The 25,753-nt window shown below is 45.2% G+C and overlaps 1 protein-coding gene across 2 annotated transcripts in view; it reads right to left on the reverse strand.

Annotated features, from left to right (window-relative positions):
• The window catches only part of CPSF1 (cleavage and polyadenylation specific factor 1), a 66,665-nt gene that overhangs the window by 25,551 nt on the left and 15,361 nt on the right, over positions 1 to 25,753 (reverse strand). The window contains exons 10-23 of one of the 2 annotated variants that reach the window (XM_068237873.1): positions 25,292 to 25,385; positions 23,640 to 23,727; positions 23,435 to 23,557; positions 21,926 to 21,977; positions 19,392 to 19,486; positions 18,797 to 18,871; positions 17,431 to 17,511; positions 16,211 to 16,291; positions 15,665 to 15,757; positions 14,380 to 14,521; positions 10,084 to 10,262; positions 4,172 to 4,308; positions 3,537 to 3,711; positions 1,080 to 1,286 (exon numbers count right to left, since the gene is read on the reverse strand). In XM_068237873.1, the coding sequence (XP_068093974.1) occupies positions 1,080 to 1,286; positions 3,537 to 3,711; positions 4,172 to 4,308; positions 10,084 to 10,262; positions 14,380 to 14,521; positions 15,665 to 15,757; positions 16,211 to 16,291; positions 17,431 to 17,511; positions 18,797 to 18,871; positions 19,392 to 19,486; positions 21,926 to 21,977; positions 23,435 to 23,557; positions 23,640 to 23,727; positions 25,292 to 25,385 (1,622 nt within the window). Of the gene's footprint in view, positions 1 to 1,079; positions 1,287 to 3,536; positions 3,712 to 4,171; positions 4,309 to 10,083; positions 10,263 to 14,379; positions 14,522 to 15,664; positions 15,758 to 16,210; positions 16,292 to 17,430; positions 17,512 to 18,796; positions 18,872 to 19,391; positions 19,490 to 21,925; positions 21,978 to 23,434; positions 23,558 to 23,639; positions 23,728 to 25,291; positions 25,386 to 25,753 lie in introns of both variants that reach the window. The other variant, XM_068237872.1, reaches the window with a different exon arrangement.

A 25,753-nucleotide genomic window follows, 5' to 3' on the forward strand; every position in this document is an offset into this window, starting at 1 on the left:
GTACTCACCTCGGGTGGGGGAAGCCTCCAGTTCCTATTGAGGCTCCCTCGTCCTCCTCGGTCCCATGGCGTTGGCGATAAAGCTCCCCAAACAGCGGGATGTAATTAATTTACCCTCCCGGCTCCAGCGCAGTATCGGCTCTCCGCTCGGAGATAGGTGGAAATAGCCGATCGCTGTCGGGCCGCTCTACTGCGCAGGTGCAAGTCTCCTGCGCAGTAGAGCGGACCCGACAGAGATCGGCTACTTTCGCCTATCTCCATGCGGAGAGCCGCAACATCGCCCCCGCTGGAGCCAGGAAAAGTAAATAAATCAGCGCTTGTCGGGGGAGGATTTTGAGACACTTCGGGGGAGCCAGCGCGGGACTGCCTGCAGTTACAGGGGAGGGGGAAGCCTCATTGGGACCCTGAGGCTTCCCCTTCCTGAGGCAAGTACCCCCCAGGGGAACTTTTTTTTGTTACAGGTTCTCTTTAAGTAATTTTTGAATATTCTTTGTATACAATTACAAAAAATGCATCGTAATATAAATAGGGGAAGGGAGTTAGTTCATCATGAGGCAGGTGAGATGTCAGAAACAGAAAATGGTAACTGGTGATAACTTGACACTGCTCACTGTCATGGCTGCAAGAAAACCTGCTTATAATCATCTGCAAAATCGATCTAGAAAATCATAGCAGGCTGCAGACTGGAAAGTAAAGGTCATTTCAATAGACTGACCCTGATTCACTAACCACAGAAATGTTACCGTGCCGTACCGAGTCCATGGCGACCTAGAGGGGGAATAATAATGAACACAGCCGGCAAATTGGAGAAACGTTTTTCGACACCACCCTGCGCCCCTTTTGCATGTATGCTAGCAAGGGTAACCTGCTCTACGCTGTTGGTGTTAGTAATGGTAAAATTGCTTTGCCCTGCTAACACACGGTAGGTTAGTGAATCAGGGCCTATGTTACTACCATGCTTGTGAATCAATGACATAGGTTATATCACATTTTCAACAAAAGTTTATTTAGTCTTGAAAAAAAAATTGTGGCACATTCCCCAAAAATGATTAGCCAGTAGGGCGCGAACCAACATCTTACCAGTAAGTAAGGACGACTGTGCCGATTTCCGAGTCCCACCAGCAGAACCTCCTTCACCAGCGGCATGTCACCTTGTCGGGTAACCTCTTCTTTTTTGCCTTCTCCCTGAGTAGTAGGTTGCACTATAGAAGTATCGACTAGAACTCTCTGGCCCATGGGGAAATTCTTCACCAGGAAGACCAATCGCCAGTCTGGGAGCTGGTAGATCTGCAGAGATGCATTTGACAATGAACAACTGTCCACACAATGTGGGAATGTTGGCTTACAGACACTGTACGGAATGTACACATTACAGCATCAGGCCTTGTACACACAAGTCAATATTTAGGCTCAGTTCACATTAGCTTTGGCCAACTGACCCGGCCGTACGGTTCATGCAGCAGGACCAAATTTTCCAGGCCGTTTCGCTCAGTGGAACGGAAGGTTTTGCAGCTACATAGGAACAAATAGAAAACTGAGTTTACAGCACACTGGCTGTAAAAACTGACAGTTTTTCCTGATCCTGATGGCCGGATCAATACGACCGGCAACGCAAAAAAAAAAAAAAAAACAGATGTGAACCGGGCCTTCCTCCCAACCAATAGGCAACAAAGTCACTGGACTGTCTGCTGATCGTTCCTAAGAATTAGTTTTTGAATAGATATGACAAATAACAGTTTTATTGATCACCAAGTGATCGGGCGGTGCTGGTAATCAACTGGTCCTCCACATGTAATTCTGTGTGCATGTGACCAAATGCGTATTGATTTGACATTTGCAACCAGTCGATCAATAAAACAGATTAAAAGGTGGCATTTTGCTTTGATATCCAGATGATTCAATCATAATCTGCTAGAAATGGATGCTGCAATCGATTCCCGATCGACCAATTTTCAAAAAGAATCAGTGATCGCGTTGGATGGAAAATTTTGCTCGATTGCCAGCAGCGTGTCGCTATCAACATTCAACTATGTGCCGAGTGAAGCAGGCAGTGAAGCTTACTCTCACCTGTCTGCAGCATGGTTCCTCTGTCTTCTCTACCCCCCTGGCTGCTCCTTCCCATTTCTTCACTCCCAAATCACCTGCGTGATGTAACCTGATAGAGGCCAAATAATGATAGACCTCTAGTGGTCAAGTAAGGTACGTGCCACTATGCCCCTAATGTTTGGCCTCTATAGCATTTATGTCACACAGGCCCGGATTTACATCACAGGAGCCTATAGGCACAGATGTCCTGACAGCTTAGACTTCACCCTCCCTGAGCCTACATACACCTGCTGAACCGCACCGCAAGTGTGCTGGCTGGCCGAGCCGTCATTTCTCCCTTACTTCCCTTTCCCATCACAGGTAGCTACAGGTTCCCCTTAGTATTAGGTAGGCAGAGGCACCCTCAGTATTAAGCAGCTAGAGGTGCCACCAAGTATTAGGTAGCTAGAGGAACCTTAGTTTTAACAACAACATTTTTATAGCGCTTTTCTCTCCTCTCAGATGCAGTAATTGGTTGTGGGATGAAGTGTTAACACAACAAAAGTTATATTTCTGCAAATGCCAAACTGAACAGGTGGGTTTTCAGTCTGGATTTAAACACGTCCAGAGATGGAGCTGTCCTGATCTGTTGAGGTAAGGAGTTCCATAATATAGGAGCGGCATGACAGAAGGCTCTGGGACCAAAAGCTTTCAAGTGGACTCTGGGTATGACTAGATTATTGGAGACTAGATCTGAGATTGCAGGGATTGCTTTGCAGCTGCAACATTTCTTTCAAGCATCCTGGGCCCAGATTATGTGGTGACTTAAATGTCAGTAGGCCAATCTTGAAAAGGACCCTCCATTTTATAGGTAGCCAGTGAAGGGAGTGCAGGATTAAGTAGCTAGAGGTGCCCCTGGTTGAAGCGAGAGTACGTCAGTGGAATGCAGAGAGCTGGTTGAGTAACCTCTCGTTTACACTCAACGGGACTCTGCATAGGGAAGGAAGGAGGGAGGCACTGGGGGAGGGGAGTGAGCCGCCTTTCCATCATCAGGTGCCTGTAGACACGTGCCTACAGTGCCTTATGGTAAATCCAAGCCTGATGTTACACAGGAGCCACGGGGATCAGGAATGAAGAGACATGAAGAAGCAGCTGGCAGAGAGAGAAGACACTGGGTTTGTACCGTGGGCCGGACGAGTATAAGTTTTGGCTACACTCTGCATGGCCTGGAGGGGCTACTGGGAGACCTGGGGACCCAACAGGCAGTGCCTACAGAATTTCAATAGATTTCATGCTGAAATCTATTGAAAATCTGTGTAATTGCATGGCGGGATCCATCAGGATAGATCCCCTCTGTGATCAGGTAGTGATCTGAGAAGGATCTATTTGATGGCCGCATCAACCAGTGTATTGCAACCTTTTCTGCCCAACGGTCTTTAGATGGTCCACTTGTGTGTAAGGCTACCTATGATGGATTCTGTACTCGGCTGTATCACAGTCCTCATGACTCACCTCCATGGCACCACTCTCTCTGACGAGCACACACCAGTGTGTCGGCTCGACCTTATACTGGTGAGAATCCCGTTCTGAAGCGGAAACGTTGTGCCGGCGAGGTTCCTCCCTACTGGGGCTGGACGGGAAGCCTGAATCACCGTACAGCATCTCCTCCTCGTCATCTACAGATTGACTGAGACACACAGACAGGGGAGACAAGTCATGAGATCAGCAGCATGTCCATTCCATGTACAGGTAGTCCCTGACTTATGAATGCCCGACTTACGAACGACCCGCCGATACAAACGGATTCTGTGTTTCCACGGGAACAAGTCAAAACATTTTTTTTTTTTAATTGGACTTGTGTTTTTTGAGAAAATCGATTTTAAAAGAATTCAAAGAAAAAATGGCTTTTAAACTTGTATAAACAGGTATAGAGGGCAGTGGTGACAGAGGGGGACACTGGAGACACAGAGGAGGTACAGGGGACAGAGATGGCACGCCGTAACAGATTCAGGTTAAAAAACGAACCTACAGTCCCTATCTCGTTTGTTAACCAGGGAATACCTGAATAACTGACTGATAAACACACAGACACAGGGAGGTCTATCCCATGTACACACTAGTCAGTACATAACTGCCACTGGTCTCACCTCTGCTCCTGCAATAAACTGTCTCCTTCAGGTACCTTCTGGGGGGCGGTCTCTTCCCTCGCTTGGGCTGACCTGGTCTCTGTGGTGAACATACCGCTGACATCACGATAAACACACAAAGCAATGACCTTGGATTGCTAAGGAGAGGCAGGTTGAATAAGGCAAGTTCATTAAAGAAGCACTGTAGTGACATATAGTAGAATGCAGTAAATTATTCAGGATACCCACTTGAAAATTATCCAAGTTTAAGCATCAGCAAAACTTCCTATACTTATATATTGCTGTATATTGGTATGTAGCTCTGCCCTCCCAGTGAGACTTATGCTACCTAAACACTTGCGATAATGATCTTTTGCAAGGAACGATAGTTACCAGACGAACAATATTGGAACGATTGGAATACAACGATGGGATGCAGCAATCATAGACATATTAACGATCGTTCTTGCAGAAAAGAACGATCAAAGGGAAATGTTAAGTACATCTTTATATAACACTAGCAGACCCAAACTCGTTTAAATACGGGCTCTAGAGTCTGTGTTTTTCGCTGCCGCATGTACTGTGCACGCCCGTACCCGACACACACCCGGCTCCATGGCCCCGTCCTCCTGTCTCTGTGAGGCTGGGTCCATGCTGCGCACATGCGCAGTAGCAAAACGCACGGACCCAGCTAAACAGAGACAGCACACGCAGGGACACAGGGGTTTTATTATAGAGGATTAAAAAAACAAATAAACATGGGGTTACAATAGATAAGAATATATGATAGTTAACTTGAAAAAAAAGTTTGTTTGAAACTTTTAATGTAACAATCGTCCCGGGCTGCGCTACACAGGAAGTACGGAAGCTGGGCAAAATCCAACGCAGGCGCATTGGCCCTTGTAACGATCGTGCTCGGCAGGTTACTGTACACACTATAGTTTTGTAACCAGGGCTGTGGAGTCGGAGAGTCAGAGCAATTTTGGGTACCTGGAGTCGGAGTCAGTGATTTCATAAACTGAGGAGTCGGATGAATTTTGTACAAAATCCACAGCACTCGCAAGTATTAGACTAAGGAGTCAGAGTCAAGGAGTCGGAGCCATTTTGAGTACCCGGAGTCGATGGTTTCATAAACTGAGGAATCGGTAGATTTTTGTACCGACTCCACAGCCCTGTTTGTAACAATTATCGTTACATATGATCTGTCCTGTTGGATTTTATTATCATGCTGATATGGTTCGTTTGTCGTACTTAATGATCGTCTGGTAAAGTTCTTTACCCGATTGTCGGCAGACAGGTTGTTTAAGCTGCTGCTAGTCGCAAGTGTGTACGTAGCATTAGCCTAGGCTGTTTATTATGTGGAATTGCCTGAAGTGAAAGGGATATGGAGGCTGCCATTTTTAATTCCTTTTAAGCAATACCAGTTGCCTGGCTATCCTGCTGATCCTCTTCATCTAATACTTTTAGCATTTTTGTAAAATCTGACAAGCTTGTTTCAGGTGCGGGATTCAGACACTATTGCAGCCAAATAGATCATCAGGGCTGCTAGACAACTGGTATTAAAAAAAAAAAAAAAAAATTTGAGAGATACAGAGGCTACCATATTTATTTCCTGCTGATCTTTATTGCATAAGTAGATTATGAATAACATTCATTCATTCAAAAACATCTAATCTGCATGCTTGTTCAGGGTCTATGGCTAAAAGTACTAGAGGCAGAGAATCAGTAGGATAGCCAGGCAATGTGCATTGTTTAATGCTGGATCCACACCATACAATTCTTTGGCATATTTAACTGCCAGATCGATTTCCAGCATGTCTAATCTGAGAATCGATCGTTTATTTTTAAACGATTTTCTGACCAATTTCCGTTTGTTTCTACGGAAATTGGACAGGAAAAAAAATAAAAAAAAAAAAAAAAAAATTGATCGGTTCTCAGATTGGACATGCTGGTAATAATTGATCTGGCAGGTAAATCTGCCGAAAAATTGTATGGTGTGGATCCAGCATAAAGGGAAACACATATGGCAGCCGCCACATCCCTCTCGCTTCAGAAATGCCAAGATACCCAAGTTGCAGGTGTACACAAGCCCTAATATATGCCCGAGGGGCCAGGAAGGGGCATGTAATCTGTGACAACCTGCAAGGAGGAGCCATACATATTAGACAGAAGCATAGTAAATGCCTATAACCACATGTATAACCACGGTTGGAGGAGATTTTAAACTAGGATCTGGGGGGAGGCGGGAGGATAAAGTCTCAACATATAGACAAGATAAGGTAAAAAGACAGTGGGAGCCTAACATTATGGGGGGTGGAGAGGGGGGTGGGGACAGTGTAAAGATTAAGGAGGTTGGTAAAACTTCAAGTAGCCCATTTCAGGTAAACAAAATTGGTAAATGTGGTGGTAAAAATATAAAGTGCATGATAACCAATGCTCGGAGCCTTGCAAATAAAATAGATGAACTAGAGTTCATTCTGAATGACAAAGGCTATGACATTGTGGGAATAACCGAGACATGGATGGATGAAAGTCATGACTGGATAGCCAATTTAAAAGGATACAATGTGTTCAGGAGGGATAGAACAGGGAAAAAAGGTGGAGGGGTTTGTCTCTTTGTTAAGAATTCTTTTACAGCTGTCCTCAACGATGAGATGGAGGAAGATTGCGAAGATGTGGAGTCCGTTTGGGTAAATATTCATGGTGGAAATAAAAGTTGCCAATTGCTTATTGGGGTATGCTACAGACCACCTCATATTAATGAAGCTGCAGAACTGCAATTACTACAGCAAATTGAAAAAGCGGCAAGTAAAAATGAGGTCATAGTTATGGGCGACTTCAACTTTCCAGACATTGACTGGGGTATTGAGGCTACCCATTCTGGTAAAAGCAGCAGATTTCTGGCAGCACTACAGGACAATTACTTGACTCAAATGGTAACGGAACCAACTAGGGGGAATGCGTTACTGGATCTGATCATTTCGAATAGACCAGATAATGTATCAAATGTGCAGGTTCAAGAACATTTGGGAAATAGTGATCACAACATGATAACGTTTGATCTGGTGACTGATAGGCCACGGGGCAGCGGGACCACTAAAACTATGAATTTTAGAAAAGCAAAGTTCAATCAAATCAGGCAGGCACTAAGTTTGGTGAACTGGGATAATGTACTACAAGGGGAGGACACTGAAGGGAAATGGCAAGCTTTTAAACGTATTCTCAATCAATATTGTAGTATGTATATCCCATATGGAAACAAAATGTCTAGGAATAAAAAAAGGCCTCTATGGATGAATAGAAAGGTTAAAGATAAAATGAAGAGGAAAAAGAATGCCTATAAGGTCCTAAAACAGGAGGGGACCGAGGCTGCACTAAGCAATTATAAGGAGTGCAATAAAAATTGTAAAAAAGAAATTAGGCTGGCAAAGATCGAAGCTGAAAATCAAATCGCTAGGGATATCAAATCTAACCCAAAAAAGTTTTACAAGTACATCAACTCTAAAAAAAGAAAGGTTGACTGTATAGGACTCCTAAAGGATGAGGGTGGGAACTCAATGGTGGATGACCAAGGTAAGGCAGAGTTATTAAATGCTTTCTTTGCTTCTGTCTTTACAAAGGAAACAGCACTGTTGCAAATTACAGAGGCGGAAGAGTCTCAATCTTCTAACTGTAATATTAAATACTTAACGCAGGAAGAAGTAAAGGCAAGACTAAATAAATTAAAAATAGACAAGGCACCTGGCCCGGATGGCATGCATCCTCGGGTCCTAAGGGAATTAAGTTCAGTTATAGATAAACCCCTTTATCTTATCTTTTGTGACTCTCTTGCGACTGGCAGAGTCCCAGTGGATTGGCGTACAGCCCACGTTTTCCCATTATTTAAGAAGGGCAAAAAATCAGATCCAGGAAATTATAGACCTGTAAGCTTAACATCAGTTGTATGCAAACTATTTGAGGGGTTACTAAGAGATACTATACATGACTTCATAGTAGAAAATAATCTTATTTCTCAGCATCAACATGGGTTTACTAAAGACAGGTCCTGTTTGACTAACATGCTCAGCTTTTATGAGGTAGTGAATGCTAATATGGATATTGGGAATGCTGTAGATGTGATATACTTAGACTTTGCTAAGGCATTCGACACTGTTCCCCACAAAAGTCTGGTGCAAAAGATGAGGATGCAAGGACTGGGGAAGAGTCTGTGTGCTTGGATAGGGAACTGGCTAATGGACAGAAAACAAAGAGTTGTGGTCAATGGATCATACTCAAAATGGGAGACTGTTAGCAGTGGGGTCCCACAGGGGTCTGTACTGGGTCCAGTGCTCTTCAATTTATTTATTAATGACCTAGTGGATACAGTAGTGAGCAATGTTGCTATTTTTGCAGATGATACAAAATTGTGCAGAATCATCAACTCTAAGGAAGATAGTGTTATATTGCAACAGGATCTGGATAGGATGGCTATATGGGCACATACATGGCAGATGAAATTCAATGTTGACAAATGTAAAGTCATGCATTTTGGTCGTACCAATGGTCTAACACCATACAAAATAAATGGGATACAGTTGGGGACATCAAACTTGGAGAAGGACTTAGGAGTACTCATCGACAACAAGTTAAATAATCGTACTCAATGCCAAGCCGCTGCAGCTAAAGCTAACAAAATTTTGGGATGCATTAAAAGGGAAATAAAAACTCGAGATGCTAGCATAATATTGCCCCTGTTTAACTCTCTAGTAAGGCCACATCTGGAATATGGAATTCAGTTCTGGGCACCACATTACAAAAAAGATATTGCAGTTTTAGAGCAGGTGCAGAGACGAGCAACAAAATTGATACGTGGGATGGAAGGTCTCACTTACCAAGAAAGGTTAGATAAACTGGGTTTATTTAGTCTAGAGAAAAGACGCCTTAGAGGAGATCTAATTAACATGTATAAATACATCAGAGGGCAATATAATAGCTTGGCGGATGAGCTTTTTGTCCCTAGGCCTTCTCAAAGGACTAGAGGACATGATCTGCGCATGGAGGAAAAACGTTTTAGCCATTTATTTAGGAAAGGGTTCTTTACAGTAAGAGTGATTAAGATGTGGAATGCATTGCCACAGGAAGTCGTTATGGCAAACTCTATACCTGCATTTAAAGGGGGCTTAGATGCTTTCCTTGCGTTGAATGACATCCATGGCTACAATTACTAGGTAATGCCAATGATGTTAATCCAGGGATTTTATGATCAACAGGGATATGTGAGGGAGCAGGCTGGAGTTGTACTTTGTACTGGTTGAACTCGATGGACGTATGTCTTTTTTCAACCAAAGTAACTATGTAACTATGTAACTATGTATGAGCAGTAGGGTGGCTCATGTGACTCATGTAGAAAAGGCCAGAACACAGGCAGCACGGTGGCGTAGTGGTTAGCGCTCTCGCCTTGCAGCGCTGGGTCCCCGATTCGAATGCCAGCCAGGTCAACATCCGCAAGGAGTTTGTATGTTCTCCCCGTGTCTGCGTGGGTTTCCTCCAGGCACTCCGGTTCCTCTCGCAGCCCAAAAACATACTGATAAGTTAATTGGCTTCCCCCTAAATTGGCCCTAGACCAAGGCTGGGATGACAAGATGAGATTTTTCAGTGGATTTACTGTCCGATCGTTTTTCCGATCGATTTCCATTCACTTCCATGATAAATCGATCAGAAAAACGATCAAAAATTAGATTGGACCTGTCGGAAATTATCCATCGAACCATCCATCTGCCAAAAAATCTCATGGTGTATTCCCAGGATAAGATACATATACAGACAAATGACTATGGCAGGGTCTAGATTGTGAGCCCCTCTGAGAAACAGATAGCGACAAGGCAATATACTCTGTACAGAGCTGCATAATATGTTGGCACTATATAACTACTAAAATAAATAAAAATACTTACAAAATGTATGTTGGGCTTCTGTAAAGCAAGGCGGTGGGTTTTGCCTCCATAGGTGTCACTTTTCAACTGGAATAGGGCCACCTGTCCCTCTGAACAAAGAATGACCACATATGGGTCGGCCACAGCACAGTGTACAATGGGGGAGCCCAGGTCCACTGGGATGAAATGCACCTGAGTGACTGAGATACAAAACAGTAAATATAACAAATGCATTGTGAAAAGCTCACTTGTACATTGACAGAACACACTACATTTCTGCCTCCCAGACAACACACACGTTTCTTGTAACATCCACAGATGGCCAAACTCACGAGACAGAATCAGAAGGGAGTGGATGGACAACGGAGGCATCAGATTTACTGGAGAGGGCTGCGTTTATCTCACTGCAGTAAGGATGCGTACAAATGCACAATTACTGTCACCCACAGGTATCAGGACTCAATCCCTGGGGCCGCATTCTGTACAGAAGCGTCAATAGACTAAAGGCTAGCAAGGCACTCTGTTGCTACGGAAGGGGGTGGAGGGATGATGACCAGAATCAGAATCATTTATTTCGCCAAGTACACACACTAGGTTCTCAGCAGAGATGGCCCCGATTGGATTACATATTGCAGCACATCAGTTGTGCGCCAGGCGGTGCTGTTAATAGCAAAATAGAGATAATTAGAATTATCGATATTTTACTATGCAGTACCCAGACCTATTTCTAAGGCTAGGTTTCCAGTTGTGCGTTTTGGGTTAGATTTCTCTCACAAAATTTGCATTGATTTGGCAACTAATGTAAGTGAATGAGGCTGTTTCCATTCAATGTAAATTTTCATACGCGTGAAAAAAAAAATCTAAGGTCCTGCATCATTTTATGGACATTGCGTACAATTTGCGTACAATACTTTAGATAGGCAACGCAAATTTTCATGTTAATTGTGTGAAAATTTGCATTAGATCCATGGTTACAGGAAGTTGTCAGCAGTCATGACTAGGCTGTTACTAGGGAGATTATGTTTATTTAACTAATGCGAAAATTCGGGGGGAGGGGGGGGGGGGGGGAACTCACATCGAGGCTTCCCCCGTCGTCCTCTGTCCCACGGCGCCAGCGACAGATCTCCCCGAACGACAGGGATGTAAAGATTTACCTTCCCGGCTCCAACGCAGGCGTGGCACTTGGATCGGGAATAGCCGATCCCTGTCGGGTCCGCTCTACTGCGCAGGCGCAAGTCTCCTGCGCAAAACACACAGATGCACACAAACAGCCACCAGGTAAGAAAAAACATATATAATACACTCTCAGGCCTGGAACCCACTGAAAACCGCAAACGCAACCGCTAGCGTTTTGTCTGAGCGGTTTGCAAGCGGATTCATGCGCGTTTTTGGTCGTGTTTTGCAACATTGTATTTTTTTCCCCAGCGGGTGCCTAGCGTTTTGCGTTTTTATCCTGATTGGTCCTGTGAATTATTTTTCATTTTGTTACAGTGTGCTGAACCGCAAAACGCTAGCAAAACCGCTCAGTTTAGGTTTTGCTGAGCGTTTCTGCTAGCGTTTCAATACTTTACATTGAAGCGCTAACGCTCCCAAAATGCTGCAGGTCCTGCGTTTGCGTTTCTGGGAAACGCAAACGCTCCTGTGGAAGTTGCCCCATCCATTAACATTAGCCCAGCGTTTTGGCAAACTGCTAGCGTATCGCAGTGCTGCCAAAACGCTGCCAAAAGCGCTCCTGTGGGTTCCAGCCCTCACAGAGGTAATCATACACAAGATTTTAGAACGACCAATATGATCAACTTCTGGATGGACACTGATTGCCTTGCCAATCATATAGATATATTGCCTTGCCAATCTATATGATTGGCAAGGCAATCGGTGTCCATCCAGAAGTTGATCATATTGGTCGTTATAAAATCTTTTGTATGATTACCTCTGTGAGTGTATTATATTTTTTTTTCTTACCTGGTGGCTGTGCCTATTTTTATGCCTCTATTCCAGGATACCTCACGCTTATTACTAGAGGGATATCCATACACCAATGTGAGAAACTAATGGCTGATTTTAGACTGTTGGGATAACAATGGGGGTTCTGGTCGATGTGGGCAATCGCCGGATTTGTTCAAATTATTGATTATTTATAAATATACAATAGACTTTTTTCTACTTTTCAAAGAATTTTTTGCAGTTTCATGAATTGTAGTTCGATAATCACAGTGTGCAGCAATATGCTGGTGTGTGTGCATCTGTGTGTTTTGTGATGGATCTTTTTTACCAGTGCTTGCACCTGTGTATGGTGAAGCTGCATTTATATTGTTTGTGAGGTTTTCTTTATAGCAAGACTCTTGCGCCTGCGTCGCAACAGCGCCCCCGCTGGTACAGGGAAAGGTAAATATTGCACAGCCTGACAAATTGTCGGCTGTGCATTCAGTGGGCTGCAGCAAGACCACCGTGGGACACAGGAGGACGGGCGAAACCTCAATAGGAGTAGACTTCCCCTACTAAGGTGAGTACCCACCAGGGGAACTTTTTTTTTTTTTATTACAGAGTCTCTTTAACAAGTCCCCCCCTGCACCTAATGACTAAACTTAACCTAAAAGCACTTCCCCCACCCCTATGCCCTATAGTTGTTGCCTATACTATGTAGTAGCTGAGCAGATACTAGCCACATCGGGCACCAAATGACTAATCTGCAACCCGATAATTGAAAATGAACACAGGCATCTATCAGACACCTGCCGAGTGTGGCGCCGCCCCCCCCCCCCCCCACCCCAGACGAGAATCACCTAGCGTGTGCAGATTTATGTGCCATTTAAAAACACATAATAAAAAAAGAGAAAAAACAAACAAAGCAAATCACGGTGCCCTGAGCTATCAGTGACAGGTAAGGGTCAGGCTTCGGTTACCGCTACTTAGAGAAAATGCACCCCTGAGGAGAAGACTACTTATGACAGTAGCTGGACCAGCCCCGAGGGTTTTGTTTTCCAATTTTAGCCTTTAGCTAGGCTTTAAATAAAAGCGTGCCTCAAGTAGTAACTGTTTCTTACATTTTTATTTTTATTATTTTTCCCTTGATTGCAATCTGCATTAAAAGATCGTAAAACAGAATGTCTGAGTAACTAATGGCTTTGCACGATGGTAGGAGTTTGAGTTATCAGCAAGTAATAAGCTGGAAACTCTGTTAAATGAATTGAGAAGTGCTTAATAGGCAAGGCTGCCTATAAGGCATAGGGAGAGGAATGACACAAACATTTCCCCTGAAGCTTTTGCACAATAAGCACAAACAAATGCATTTTCTATAGTGTTCTGAATAATAATAATGTAGTCAGCTAATAACAAAGGACAAAAATGCTTGAAATGGTATACAGTCACAAATTACAGAAGGTGCAATTTTACTTTTACTGAAGTTTACAGCATTAAGGTGACTGGGTAGTTTTTAAAATGGCATGGGAATAGCTTGTCTAGGTGTTTCTAAGTACTGCTGTAAATATTCCCCCCCCCCCCCCCCCCCCCAATCTCTCCCTTTAAGGCTTTAAAAGTGTCTCACTGGTGGGTGTTGGGACAAGACTCGGACCAGTGATTCACGAGGGGAGGGTGGGGGGAATCCCTCTCCCTACATTTGTTAACCTTGTGTGTGCTTTCTAGCTTTTACATGTGACAGCAGGTCTCACTAGCTGCTGATTTTCTCTGTGAATGAGCTGTATAACATGGGCACAGATAACATGTGAGGCTTTCAGGCAGAGCTGAAGTGACTGAGAAGAACTGGTGTGCAGAACTAAGCAGAAAGAAATGCATGCCTTATCTGCTAGTAAACATTATATGTGAAAATCCTGCCTTGGTGTGGGGTTTCACACACAATAGTTGTTTTTTGTTTTTTTTCCCTATCAAAGACATTTAGTCTGTAGTCTTCTGAGAGATACAGAGACCAGTAATGGTTGCAATGTTACATTTCAAATATAAAAAAAATAAAAATAAAATAAAATAAAAAAAAAAGACTCAGCTCTGCTAATGGATGCAGCTAAAATGTACATACAGCTTTAGGCTCTGATTTTTTTTTTACATTAAAAGTAAAAAAAACATGCTTACAAAGCTATTAAAAAGTACTTAGACACTACTTGTACATTGTAGTTTTAGAATACTTGCTTATCGATAGTTGTCCTTTAATGTTGTGTGCAGTACAGGTCAAAGAATATGCCAAAAGCTCATTTCAGCCAACATCTAAAACCAGGTAAATGCCACAAGAAAGCAGGCTGACCCTGACACACATATGAGATTGAAACTGTACATCAGCCAGAAAACAGAAGACGAATCAAAACTCACCTCCTTCCAGAAGACGGATTCCCAGTGGAGACACCTGCACTATGTATTTATTGTCTCCAATATTGCCAGCAAACACGGTGGGGCCCTGTGTGGCGAAACCGCTGGTGTCCAGCTCCATGATCTCCTGTCCGGTCTGCAGGATCTGCAGAGACACAACATTGCTGGTACCGAAACATGTCATATGATGATTGCTGCCCTGACCTATCAGAATCAACTTGTGAGCACAAGAACAAAGGGTGTGCTGCACAGGATGTGGCTTAAAAAAAGTAATTTGGTAGATTTCTGATCATGGACTCCAGGAGAAGCTACAAGTCCACTTTTGTGGCGGGATTAGGTCACATACTAAATCTAAAAGAATGGCGGCATTGCCATCAACATTCATCTCTATCTTAAAGTTAACCTGAGGCAAACCTCAAGTCAAAAAACTGATACGGATACCTAAGAAGGAAGACTCTGGATCCTGCAGAGGCTTCCCACGCCATCCTCAGGACCACCATTGTCGATCAATCATGGACCCCCACAAGAAATCTGTTAAGAGCTTGACGAACTCCTGATCTGAGTTGCGCCTCTTCTGATGCACGAGCGCAGTAGTGCTGCGTCTGCACTTTAAGAGAGCATGGCCTAATTGCAATTCATTTTTTGTCCTGTGTTTTCTCCTAGGAGATACTTTTTCATCTGGTATTTAGACTAACTTTTCAGCCATTTTCAATTTAAAAAGTACCAAAAAAAAGGTGGGAAAGTTCTTTCACAACGATTTTAAGTATTTTTTTTGTTTGATGGTGATTTAAAGGGCATTTTATTGACAAGTCTGAAAATATCACCTAGGAGAAAACTCAGGAGAACATTTTTTTGGGCTAAAAACTAGTTGTCAGTACAGGTTTCCTCTACAGGTCTGTAAGATCGGATCACTTGAAGTCCAACGGCTATTGCGAGACTATGGTTTCCCCCATAGTAGGGCACTTTCCACTCATCCAATCTCCAGATAGGCTACTAGGCAGTAGCTGTGCGGTATATCACACAAAAACATTAACAGTCATTGCGGGTCTCACCTACTATGCGTCTGTATAGGCCAATATACTTAACTTGGCCAACTATGTACCTCTACAGGCCATTAGACCTAACTTGACCAGCTATGCTTCTGTACAGACCATTATACACAACGTGACCAACTACGTGTCTGTACGGACCATTATATGGAACGTGACCAACTAGGCTTCTGAATAGGCCAGTATACGTAACTTTGACCAAGTTTATTATTTCACAGCGGCTTCCAGTAGCTACTCACCATGGTGGAGTCTTCACGGCTCAGAATGAGGAATCCGTGGCGGTTTCTCTCTTCATACTCCTCTACATCCCCAGTACTGGTCTCTGCGTTAGACTATGGAGGAGGACGTTAAGAAAAATCGCAAACATATCAGAAATAGGTATTACAAGAGAAGAGTTTTATATGCAGTAGACAGAGAGGAAGAGATGGAGGGTCACCAGAACGGCAAGGTGGCATGGAAAAAAACAGCACTTGACGAACAACCCAAAAACAGATGGTTAAGCTGGCTGGAAACCAACCCGGACTGGACCCAACTCATCACTAATCTCTCTCTAGCAATAGGATATGATTAGGGGTGACCTCTCATGTACTAGTACAAGGATGCACACCAGTCAAACAGTTTTCAAAATGGATGTGCCATGGCTATCCTGGAACACTAACCGAGAGGAACACAGAGAGAGCAGAGGGCTGGAACCATCCATATCATGTCCGGGTCCTCAGCTTTATTGGCGAGACCCCTCAAGCATTTCACACTTCACCATAAAACACAGAACACTGTTCACCCACCTCGTTTGAAGAAATGACAGTCCACATATCGTGGCATCCAGGAAGTTCAAAGGTTGTCACCACCTGGGGCCGGATACTTTTCTTCATTGAGAAAAAAAAATGTATATAATTAATTTTACACACACACAACTCTTAAAGTTGAAAAATCTGATTTCGGAAAAAAAACAGAAGCACCAGATTCTCAAAAGAGTTGTAAAGCCCGATGCCATCCTACTGCATCACCCCCAATCGATAAGCCCGATTGCGCCCCCTCCCCAGTGCATCCATGCATTTGTGGCTGGTGGCTTAGTGCAGTGGTTGTAGCGTGCATGCCCAGCTACAACCTTTAATTAGTATTATACACAACCCTTGGATGGAGGAGGGTCTACAGAGGGCTTGTCGGAGAAGCAGGGCTTTTCGGCACCTGCTGCGAGGTCGCATAGCACCGAAGCTTGGCACGGCTATAGCAGTAATGCTATAGTTCCCGACCAATGCACGGGCTGATACGGGGATCCAGCAATTGCCGGTCAAGTTGCAATAACTTGGGAGGGGGAATTGTATTTAATTTCCCGACCGCCTAACGTTGGCATCGGGAAGGTGGCAGCCCCAGGACCGCCTAATGCCACAAGGTGTCAAGTCCTGGGGTGGGGTTTTACAGGGGATCGTGTGCACATCAGTCTAACAGCCACTATTAGACTGTTCGCCTTCTATTTACATTGTACATCGTTGTGATCTACGGCAGCGCTGTACTGGTACAGCCGTGTCACTCGGCTTTCCTCTGGGGAGACACAAGAGCGATCGGTTCTCATAGGCTGATGCTTATGAGAGTGGATCGCTGTAATTGGCTGGTGGGGGGAGGGAAGTACTAAAGATAAATATAAAAAATAGTGAAATTTAAAATAAATAAAAAAAACATAGCAGCAATCAGAGCCCACCAACAGAAAGCTCTGTTGGTGGGCAGAAAAGGGGGGGGGGGGATATTTTGTGTGCTGGTTGTATGGCTCTGCAGGGAGCCATTAAAGCTGCAGAGCACTTATTTGTAAAAAAAATAGCCTGTTCACTAGGGGGGTGTAAGCCTGTGGTCCTTAGGTTGGTTACCCCCCCCCTTTTGCGCGGCAGCAGGGTGAGCAGTCATTTGGCTCAACCTGGGCTGAAAATCCCTGGGTGCCAGAACGCCATGTACGCCTTGTGGGGTATGTTGAGGTCAGAATAGACTCATAAGGAAATGGCAAGATTCTCACCTGCAGGACAGAGAGGGCCCCATTCTTCCCATATCCAGAACACAGGACGATCTCCAGGTCCGGCTCAAGGCTATTCTGGAACTAAATTGGCAGGAGAGTTATTATCAAGCAGGAAGAAAAACTTATTTATTTACATTCATTAGACCAACCAGCGTGATGGCTACGTGGCTTGTGCTCTCTCCTCGCCGTACTAGAGTTCCAGGCTCATATGCCAGACAGGACGCTATCTGCATGGAGTTTGTATGCTCTCCTCCATTTTTTCCCCATGTACTGGCAAGCTAATTAGCATCCCTGAAATTGTTATTTTTTAGTATTTATATAGCACTGACATATTTTGCGTTGCGGTACAACTGGAGTGCCCAGAGGAAACCCACACAGACACAGTTGAACTTACCTGGGGCTTCCAATGGTCCCCCACAGACGTCCCGTGCCCGCGCAGCCACTCACCAATGCTCCAGTCCCCGCCACACGTTCACTTCTGGAATTTGCAACTTTAAATGTCTCAAACCACTGCGCCTGCGCAGCCGTGTCCTTGCTCCTGCTGACGTCACTGGGAGTGTACTGTACAGGCGCAGTACGGTCGGTGCCTGCGCACTACGCGCCCGGTGATGTCAGTGGGAGCAAGGACACGGGACATTAAAGTCGCAAATTCTGGAAGTGAACGTGCGGCGGGGACCGGAGCATCGGTGAGTGGATGCGCGGGCACAGAATGTCTGTGGGGGACCATTAGAAGACCCAGGTAAGTTCAACTCTTTTCCTCCTATCCTGTGAAAAAGTGTTTCTGCCCTTTAAATTGAATAATAATAACAGTTGCAGTTATGGATTACAGGGCATTTATAACATCCTTGTGGAACTTTAAATGTTAAAGCTAATGGGGACCTAAACCCCCCCCCCCCCCCCAAAACAAACAGATACTTACCTAAGAAGAGGGAAGGCTCTGGGTCCTATAGCGCATTTCCTCTCCTTTCACTGATCCCTCGTTGCAGTGATGTAACTCCGTTTGAATGATCCGCCGGAGGAGGCTTCGGAAGTCTTCAGGAGCCCGAGTGCTCCCGAAGACAGGCGGCTCTGTACTGCACATGCGCGAGGGAGTGTGCTCGTGCAGGACCAGTACGTAGCCACCCATCTTTGAGAGCACTTGGGCTTCCGAAAACTTCTGAATCCTCTTGCAAAGGCAGAGAGCAGTATTTGACCAATCCGTTGAACACTGGTAGCGGGGGTTGACAGTGCTGGAACGCGGGGACCGTGAGAGGAGCGGGAAGGCTCTATAGGACCCAGAGCCTTCCCTCTCCTTAGGTATCAGATTTAATGTTTTTTAGGTTTCCATTAACTTTAACCACTTTCAGAGGTGGTTTCGGTCACTTACCTCCTCAGATAGGAAAGCTGGCTCTCCCATAGATGCCATAGCACATGGTCCAATGTTCAAGATGCTGTCACACACCTAGGCAAGAAGTAGAGGGTGTAAGTTCTATACACAGGCTCGCTCTCCCCTTGTGAAGTGCTCTACATGGTACACAGCAGCGCCGGAGGCATGTGATGAGTATAGATGGTCAATGAGAGGATAATAATTGCACATTGCATGAATAGAATCCAATACAGTGTCAGACCCTTCAGATCAAAGCGTCACATTAAGTCCAACACTTTGATCGCCCCGCCAGCCCACTGCTGAGCTACACAATATAAATGTTACATGAGTGCATTTAGGCTGATCACTAGGGCCGCATGGGCAAAAGTTAAAAATCAAGACTAGTTTTTATTGACGAGATTTATTACCAGTTTTCATATTACATATTACACACACACGGGGGTTATCCAACCTACTCAAAACAAAGCATGTGCTTGCAACTTCATAACCTGTTAGTGTAAATATACCCTATTTAGATTAAACCGGGGACAGAGTAGGGTAGGAGAGCTTACAGAATCTCACACTCTTCCATTTTTTTATTTTTCACCTTTCTTACCTCAAACGAGTACGTGGAGAGCTGCGTGCCGCTTTGAGCTTCGCTGCCGTATACTTCAATCTCGTCAATTTCATCCAAAAGCGCACCCTTATTCCCTGCCGAGTCAACACAAAGAGCATTCTGAACATTAGGCACTTTCTCAGTGACTACACAAGACATATACATGAGCTGCACAATGAATGCCAGAGAATGTGAGCAGACATCCGATTGGCTGCTACATTTAGAATACAGCGACAATGTTTATACTTATAGGGATACTGTAGGGAGGTCGGGGGAAAATGAGCTGAACTTACCCGGGGCTTCTAATGGTCCCCCGCAGACATCCTGTGTTGGCGCAGCCACTCACCGATGCTCCGGCCCCGCCTCCAGTTCACTTCTGGAATTTCTGACTTTAAAGTCAGAAAACCACTGCGCCTGCACGCCCGTGTCCTCGCTCCCGCTGTTGTCACCAGGAGTGTACTGCGCAGACACAGACCATACTGGGCCTGCGCTGTGCGCTCTTGATGACATCAGCGGGATCGAGGACACGGCAACGCAGGCGCAGTGGTTTTCAGACTTTAAAGTCTGAAATTCCAGAAGTGAACCGGAGGCGGGGCCGGAGCATAGGTGAGTGGCTGCGCCAACACAGGATGTCTGCGGGGGACCGTTAGAAGCCCCGGGTAAGTTCAACTCATTTTCCCCTGACCCCCCTACAGTATCCCTTTAAATAACAACAACAAAACTGCTCGCATTCACAGTGAAATAAAAGCACTGAGGGTGTATAATGTAACACACATACTGACATCACCAACAGTAGGGGCAGCAGAGAAACTATTCCCACCCTGAGCACAAGAAAGGGCATCAGAGTGTTAGGTTTACACAAAAACACATACAAAAGAGAGCAAAAGCAAAAGAGACACGGAAGCGAACTATTTTACCTTATGGTTCGCTTCAGTGCTCCCAAGTAATCCGCCGCATCCCCGCCACTAAACGAGGGCTGTAGAGCCCCCAAATCCCCCGGGCAAACATCCACGACTGCGCTGAGGGGCAGAGCTTCCACAGCTGTAGCTCTGCTCCTCCTGACGTCAATTGCCGCATGGATCGCCGCCTTTCCCCGCCCCTGTCTGTGAAGGAAGAGTGAGAGGGGCGGGCAGAGGCGGCGATCCGCTGCGATTGATGTCAGGAGGGGCAGAGCTGAAGCTGAAAGCTCTGCCCCCTCCAGGAAATGCCAGCGGATTGCCCCCCGGGCGATTTGGGGGCTTTTGCAGCCCTTGTTTTGCGTCGGGGACACGGCGGATTACTTGTAATGGAAGCACTGAAGCGAACTATAAGGTAGGACACTTCATGTTCAGAAGAAATAATTAAAACTGTTAATAATGACATTTGAGGACTTTTTTTGTGTGAAATCCCTTATGCGGCCCAGCTTCATCCTGACTTTCCCTTCTGCGGCCCCCAGGTAAGTTGAGTTTGAGACCCCTGGTTTACACAAACCAACACCAAGTGGGACAGCACATAGCACCATTTACATGCAATGCCACAATCACCAGAAAATGCAGCAGAGGGAACAAGTGTTGACAACTAATTACTTTAATCACTGACACAATGTATGCATTTTTTTGTGGCTGCTTAAGGTCCGTACACACGCCGGACTGGAGGCAACGACGGGTCCGTCGTCACCTCCCGCTGGATGGGCGTTCCAGCGACAGTCCGGCGTGTGTACAGTCTGTCTGCAGACTGATACGGCTGTTTCTGAGCGATCCGCCCGGCGGATCGCTCAGGAACAGCCGTATCAGTCCGCCGACAGACTGTACACACGCCGGACTGTCGCTTGAAACGCCCACCCAGCAGGAGGTGACGACGGACCCGTCGTTGCCTCCAGTCCGGCGTGTGTACGGACCTTTTGAGTCTCGACACTGATTGTGTGTAATTAAACACAGAACCTGTTTAATGTTGACATGGCAGTAATTAAAGGCATAAGTTGTCAACACTGAAAGCAGCTCTTTACGCACACAGAAAGGACAAAACACAGCACTGTTATTATTTAGTATTTAAATAGTGCCGACATCTTCCACAGCATTGTACAGAGTATTGTCTTGTCACTTAACTGTTCCCTCAGAGGCAATCACAATCTAATTCCCATTATAGTCATAAGTGTATGTATGTATCGTAGTCTAGGCTCAATTTAGGGAATTAGCCAATTAACTTAGCGGTATGTTTTTGGGATGTGAGAGGAAACTGGCGTGTCTGGAGGAAACCCACGCAGACATAGGGAGAACATACAAACTCTGTGCTGATAGTGTCCTAGCTGGGATTCAAATCAGGGACCCAGCGCTGCAAGGCGAAAGTGCTATCCACTACGCCACTGTGTTGCCGCTGTTCACATACAATGACACAACATCACCAATCAGGCAGCAGAGGGAACCGCTCACACACTCCTCTGCAGTAGAAGGGGCAGCAGAGAGCTAGGATCACACAGGCACCAGTGGTATGAGAGAGTTGTGTTTATCAGTAGACACTCTCACAACAGAATTCCCATATGGACAGCGAGTACTCACCAGAACGAGACACCGAGGAGTCCACACGCTTCTTCTTAGAGGGGGGCTCATCCTGGAACAGAATTTTATTAACCTTCAAATAACTATTGGACATAATGATGTGTACTTGTACAAGGAGACTAACACGAACCAGACTTAAAAAAACAAACTGTACTGTATCTACAGAACTGATCCAAAATGGAAGTTCCTTGGAGTCCAATATTCTTATTTTAGTTATAAGGGATAGTCTGAGTTTGAAGATTCACCATTTCTGCTGCTTCTCTTTATGTTCATTCACACTGGAAGAGTTGAAAAAAAGGCTAGCACTGGCTGGCATGGGCGTAGCAATCAACCCTGCGGTCCCCTACCATCGCAGAGGGGGCCAGAGGCTGTGGCCCCCCCACCTCCCTCTCCCCAACCACAAGTGCAGTTAATTAGCAAAAAAAAACAAAAACAAAAAAAAAACCTCCCCGTTCACTCACAAAAACTGTGTGCAGGAGCGGGTGTAATGTTTTCCTGCTTCCAGATGCTGCTTCACAGCAGAACACTCTGCTGCCATTTGCTGGCTCCTGATCACGTGATCCGGATGGGGTTTGGGGACCAAGGGGGCCTCATGGTATCATTTTATCAGGGGGGGGGGGGCTTTTAAGTCTAGCTACGCCCCTGCTGGCTGGTATTTTTAGCAGGAATTCTCAGTCTACTCCTTTGGAGGTCAAACCAGTACTAAGCACCACCAAGATGACTGCAGCTAGAAAGTAACAGAAGCTAATCAGTGCCAAGCTTGTACTGTAGGCTGTCCTTTTAGATATCAATGCCCTGGCATTTTGCTAGAGTCATAAAGTACCACCAAATAGCAGGAATCATGTGCAACGTGAACTTCTACGTGCATACGCTTTAAAGTGTACCAAAGCTGAAGCTCTAGTACGAAATCACAAGAAGAGGGAAGCCTCTGAGTCCTAATGAGGTCTCCCTTTCCGTCCTCTGACTTGTCGGTAATCTGACCAGGGCCGTGCTCATCTTCAAGCATGATCGCGACCGTACTGCGGAGTAAGCCAGAGCCGCTTGTGCAAATCCATGCCATTGCGCAGACACAACCACTCTCGTGTCAATATAGGAGCTTGGCTCCGATGTGCTGGAGGGCCCACAAGCGTCAACGGTGAGCAGAGGACAGTGAGGGAAACCTCATTAGGATCCAGAGGTAAGTATGTGTTTCTGAACAAGAGCTTCAAGGATACCTTAGCATAAAAACAATTTCAAAAGAGGAGAGCAAGCATGTGTAGTGGGCTCTCATGCCCACCGCTCCCCCCGTCCCCATGTACTGATACCCAAACTTAATTCCTGGTCGGGGTGGTCCTGCTGGCAGTGCTCTGCACATGCACACTACGCAACATCTACATAGTGCACATGCACGGAGCGCTCCCGGCCATGTGATCAAGGACACGCGTTGCCGGGCAGCGCCTGCGCAGTCAGCCGAGACCATACAGAGTAATCTTATACCCTTGTCCTAGCATGTCCATCACTATTACTCACTGGTTTGTCGCCATCTTTGCTGAGTGAGGACGGACTGTCCTGAACCTTCTCTGTGTATTTTAGAAGCAGCGAGTTTCCCAATCGGGACCCAAGGAATAGATATCCGGGCTCCATCAGCGTCATCTAAGAGGGACAGATCACATGTGAGTGACTGATGTAGTCATTTCTGAGACCTTCTAAATGACAACCATGGAGTAACACTCACAGATGTGGTGAGAACACTGGCTGCTGCCTTGTCAAAGTGGAACGATCGTACACTGCGCATCCCGTCTGTGATCAGAGTCAGTACGTAACTGGACAAAGACACAAGTCACACAATGCAGACATTAGCATTACATCAATATCGCATTTCTATACAGCTGTGTGTGTGACCAAGCTGCAATAGTGCTATGCAAAGCTGCCAATTTATTTAGAGGCTTGCAAGTGTGCCGGGCCAATTCATTTTAGCACTTTTTTTTATTTCTTATTTGTTACATTTCCTTGCTTCTAATTAGTACTGCTGTAATGTGTATTTCTGACCACTTGTCACTAGGAGGCAGTGTGAGACAATAACAGAGGACTTCTGCTTTCATTTTCTATATTTCCTGCTAGTAGAGAGAGAGGGAGAGAGAGAGAGAGAGGTATCAAAGCATTCCAAGAATTTACAGCACGAGTTCTGCCATCTGAGGTCAGAAGCAGTGCACTTATCTCAAACGAGGTAACCCTATCGAAGTTGCAAAAAGGTTCATAGGCCGTAGGCTATGAACAAGTGTATCCCTTTTGGCTGCCAGTTACTTTGTTACCTTCCTCACCCCACCACTCCTCTAATGTAGATTTTCGCTTGACTGAGTAAACCAATATTTTTTTCTTTTGTACATTTATACTTTCACACATTTTTAAGTAATGCATGCATTTCATGACAGTCTGGTTTGATGTTTGAAAGACCAGTACAGACAAAGACAATACAAGCCCATTTATCTGTATGTACTAAGAAGGGACTGGGTGAATTACTGTACATAGATTACAGCTACATATTTAGGAGTGTGAGCAAAGCCACACCTGCAGCTGTGATGGTGTGTGTTAGAAAGGAAGCATTCTCATCTCAAAATGTTTTTTGGGGGGGGGGGGGGGGGGGTAGGCATAGCCTCGCATGGAAGACTAGACTAGGTTTTCAAAGCCTCATATTTGGAAAAAGGGGGTGGGAGGCTGTGGAGTCTGGTGTGCAGAGCCACAATTTGGGTGAAAAGGTTGGGCGTGGGGGTAAAGTCTAGGGAAGTGGTATAAGAGAGGGACAATAATTTGGGCACCAGCAGGCATCTCATAGACACCAATGCAATAATTTTCCATTACTGATATTTGAACTATCAGCTCCACCCGGTCTGTAATCCAAGCAGCAGCCACTCAATATGTACTTGTCTAGCGTGGGGAAGAAGAGAGGTGCCTGGCTCTTCTACTGACCACATATCCTATTGCTCCGTTGTTATTGCCTGATGAAGCGGGATCAAACCAGCGAAACGCGTTGCATATTTGGAGTTCATAAATAAAATATATTGACTGTCTTTACTACAGTCGTTGTGTGTCTACTTGGAGGAGGTAAGTCCACCACTACCTCCTCTATTTACCAAGAATTTGGTTTTTAAGCTCATGTAGCTTCCTTTTATCCTTTTGGCGCCTCTGTTCTCCTGCATAAGCATGGGGAAGAAGTGTGTGTGGGGACAACCAATCCGGAAAGAGAGGGGTATCAGGCCACATCACCCTGTGGGGTAGAAATGAGGCTGAGCAGGGTCCAGTGGGCAATTCAGCATGCAAAGGGGCTGGGTGTGAAAACGGAACAGAATCTAATCCGGGAGAGGCAGAGTAGCTTCAGGTATCACTCACATCTCACCGCCCTTCAGGGAGATGACCATCTTGTCATAGGAGATGAAGGTGGCTTGGGAACAGTCCAGCGATATCCGGACAACGTCCTGCATCTCTGTAGACAGATTACATTTTAGTTAATAAAGGTATAAAAGGTTAATAAAAAAGGTAACGCTGTGTGACAGGTCGGTAAAAGTCAGCATGTAGTGATGTCATAAGAACAGAGAACAACTGACCAAAACACATATATGGCAAAAGCCTTATTTCATTAAAGCGGACCTGAACTCAACTTCCTCTCTGCTCTAAAAGATAAGGAACAGTGTAAAAACCTTTAAAGAAAAACATTTATTTTTTACAGCTTATACAAATCCTGCAATAAATCTGCAGTGTGACTACTTCCTGCTTTCATGGAAGCAGGCATAAGGTTAATATTCTGTGTTTACAAATTTGCTGCTCTGCCGAGGCAGCCAGCTGACACCGCTG

Source organism: Hyperolius riggenbachi, chromosome 5, assembly GCF_040937935.1.
Source record: "Hyperolius riggenbachi isolate aHypRig1 chromosome 5, aHypRig1.pri, whole genome shotgun sequence".
NCBI classification, from domain to species: domain Eukaryota; kingdom Metazoa; phylum Chordata; class Amphibia; order Anura; family Hyperoliidae; genus Hyperolius; species Hyperolius riggenbachi.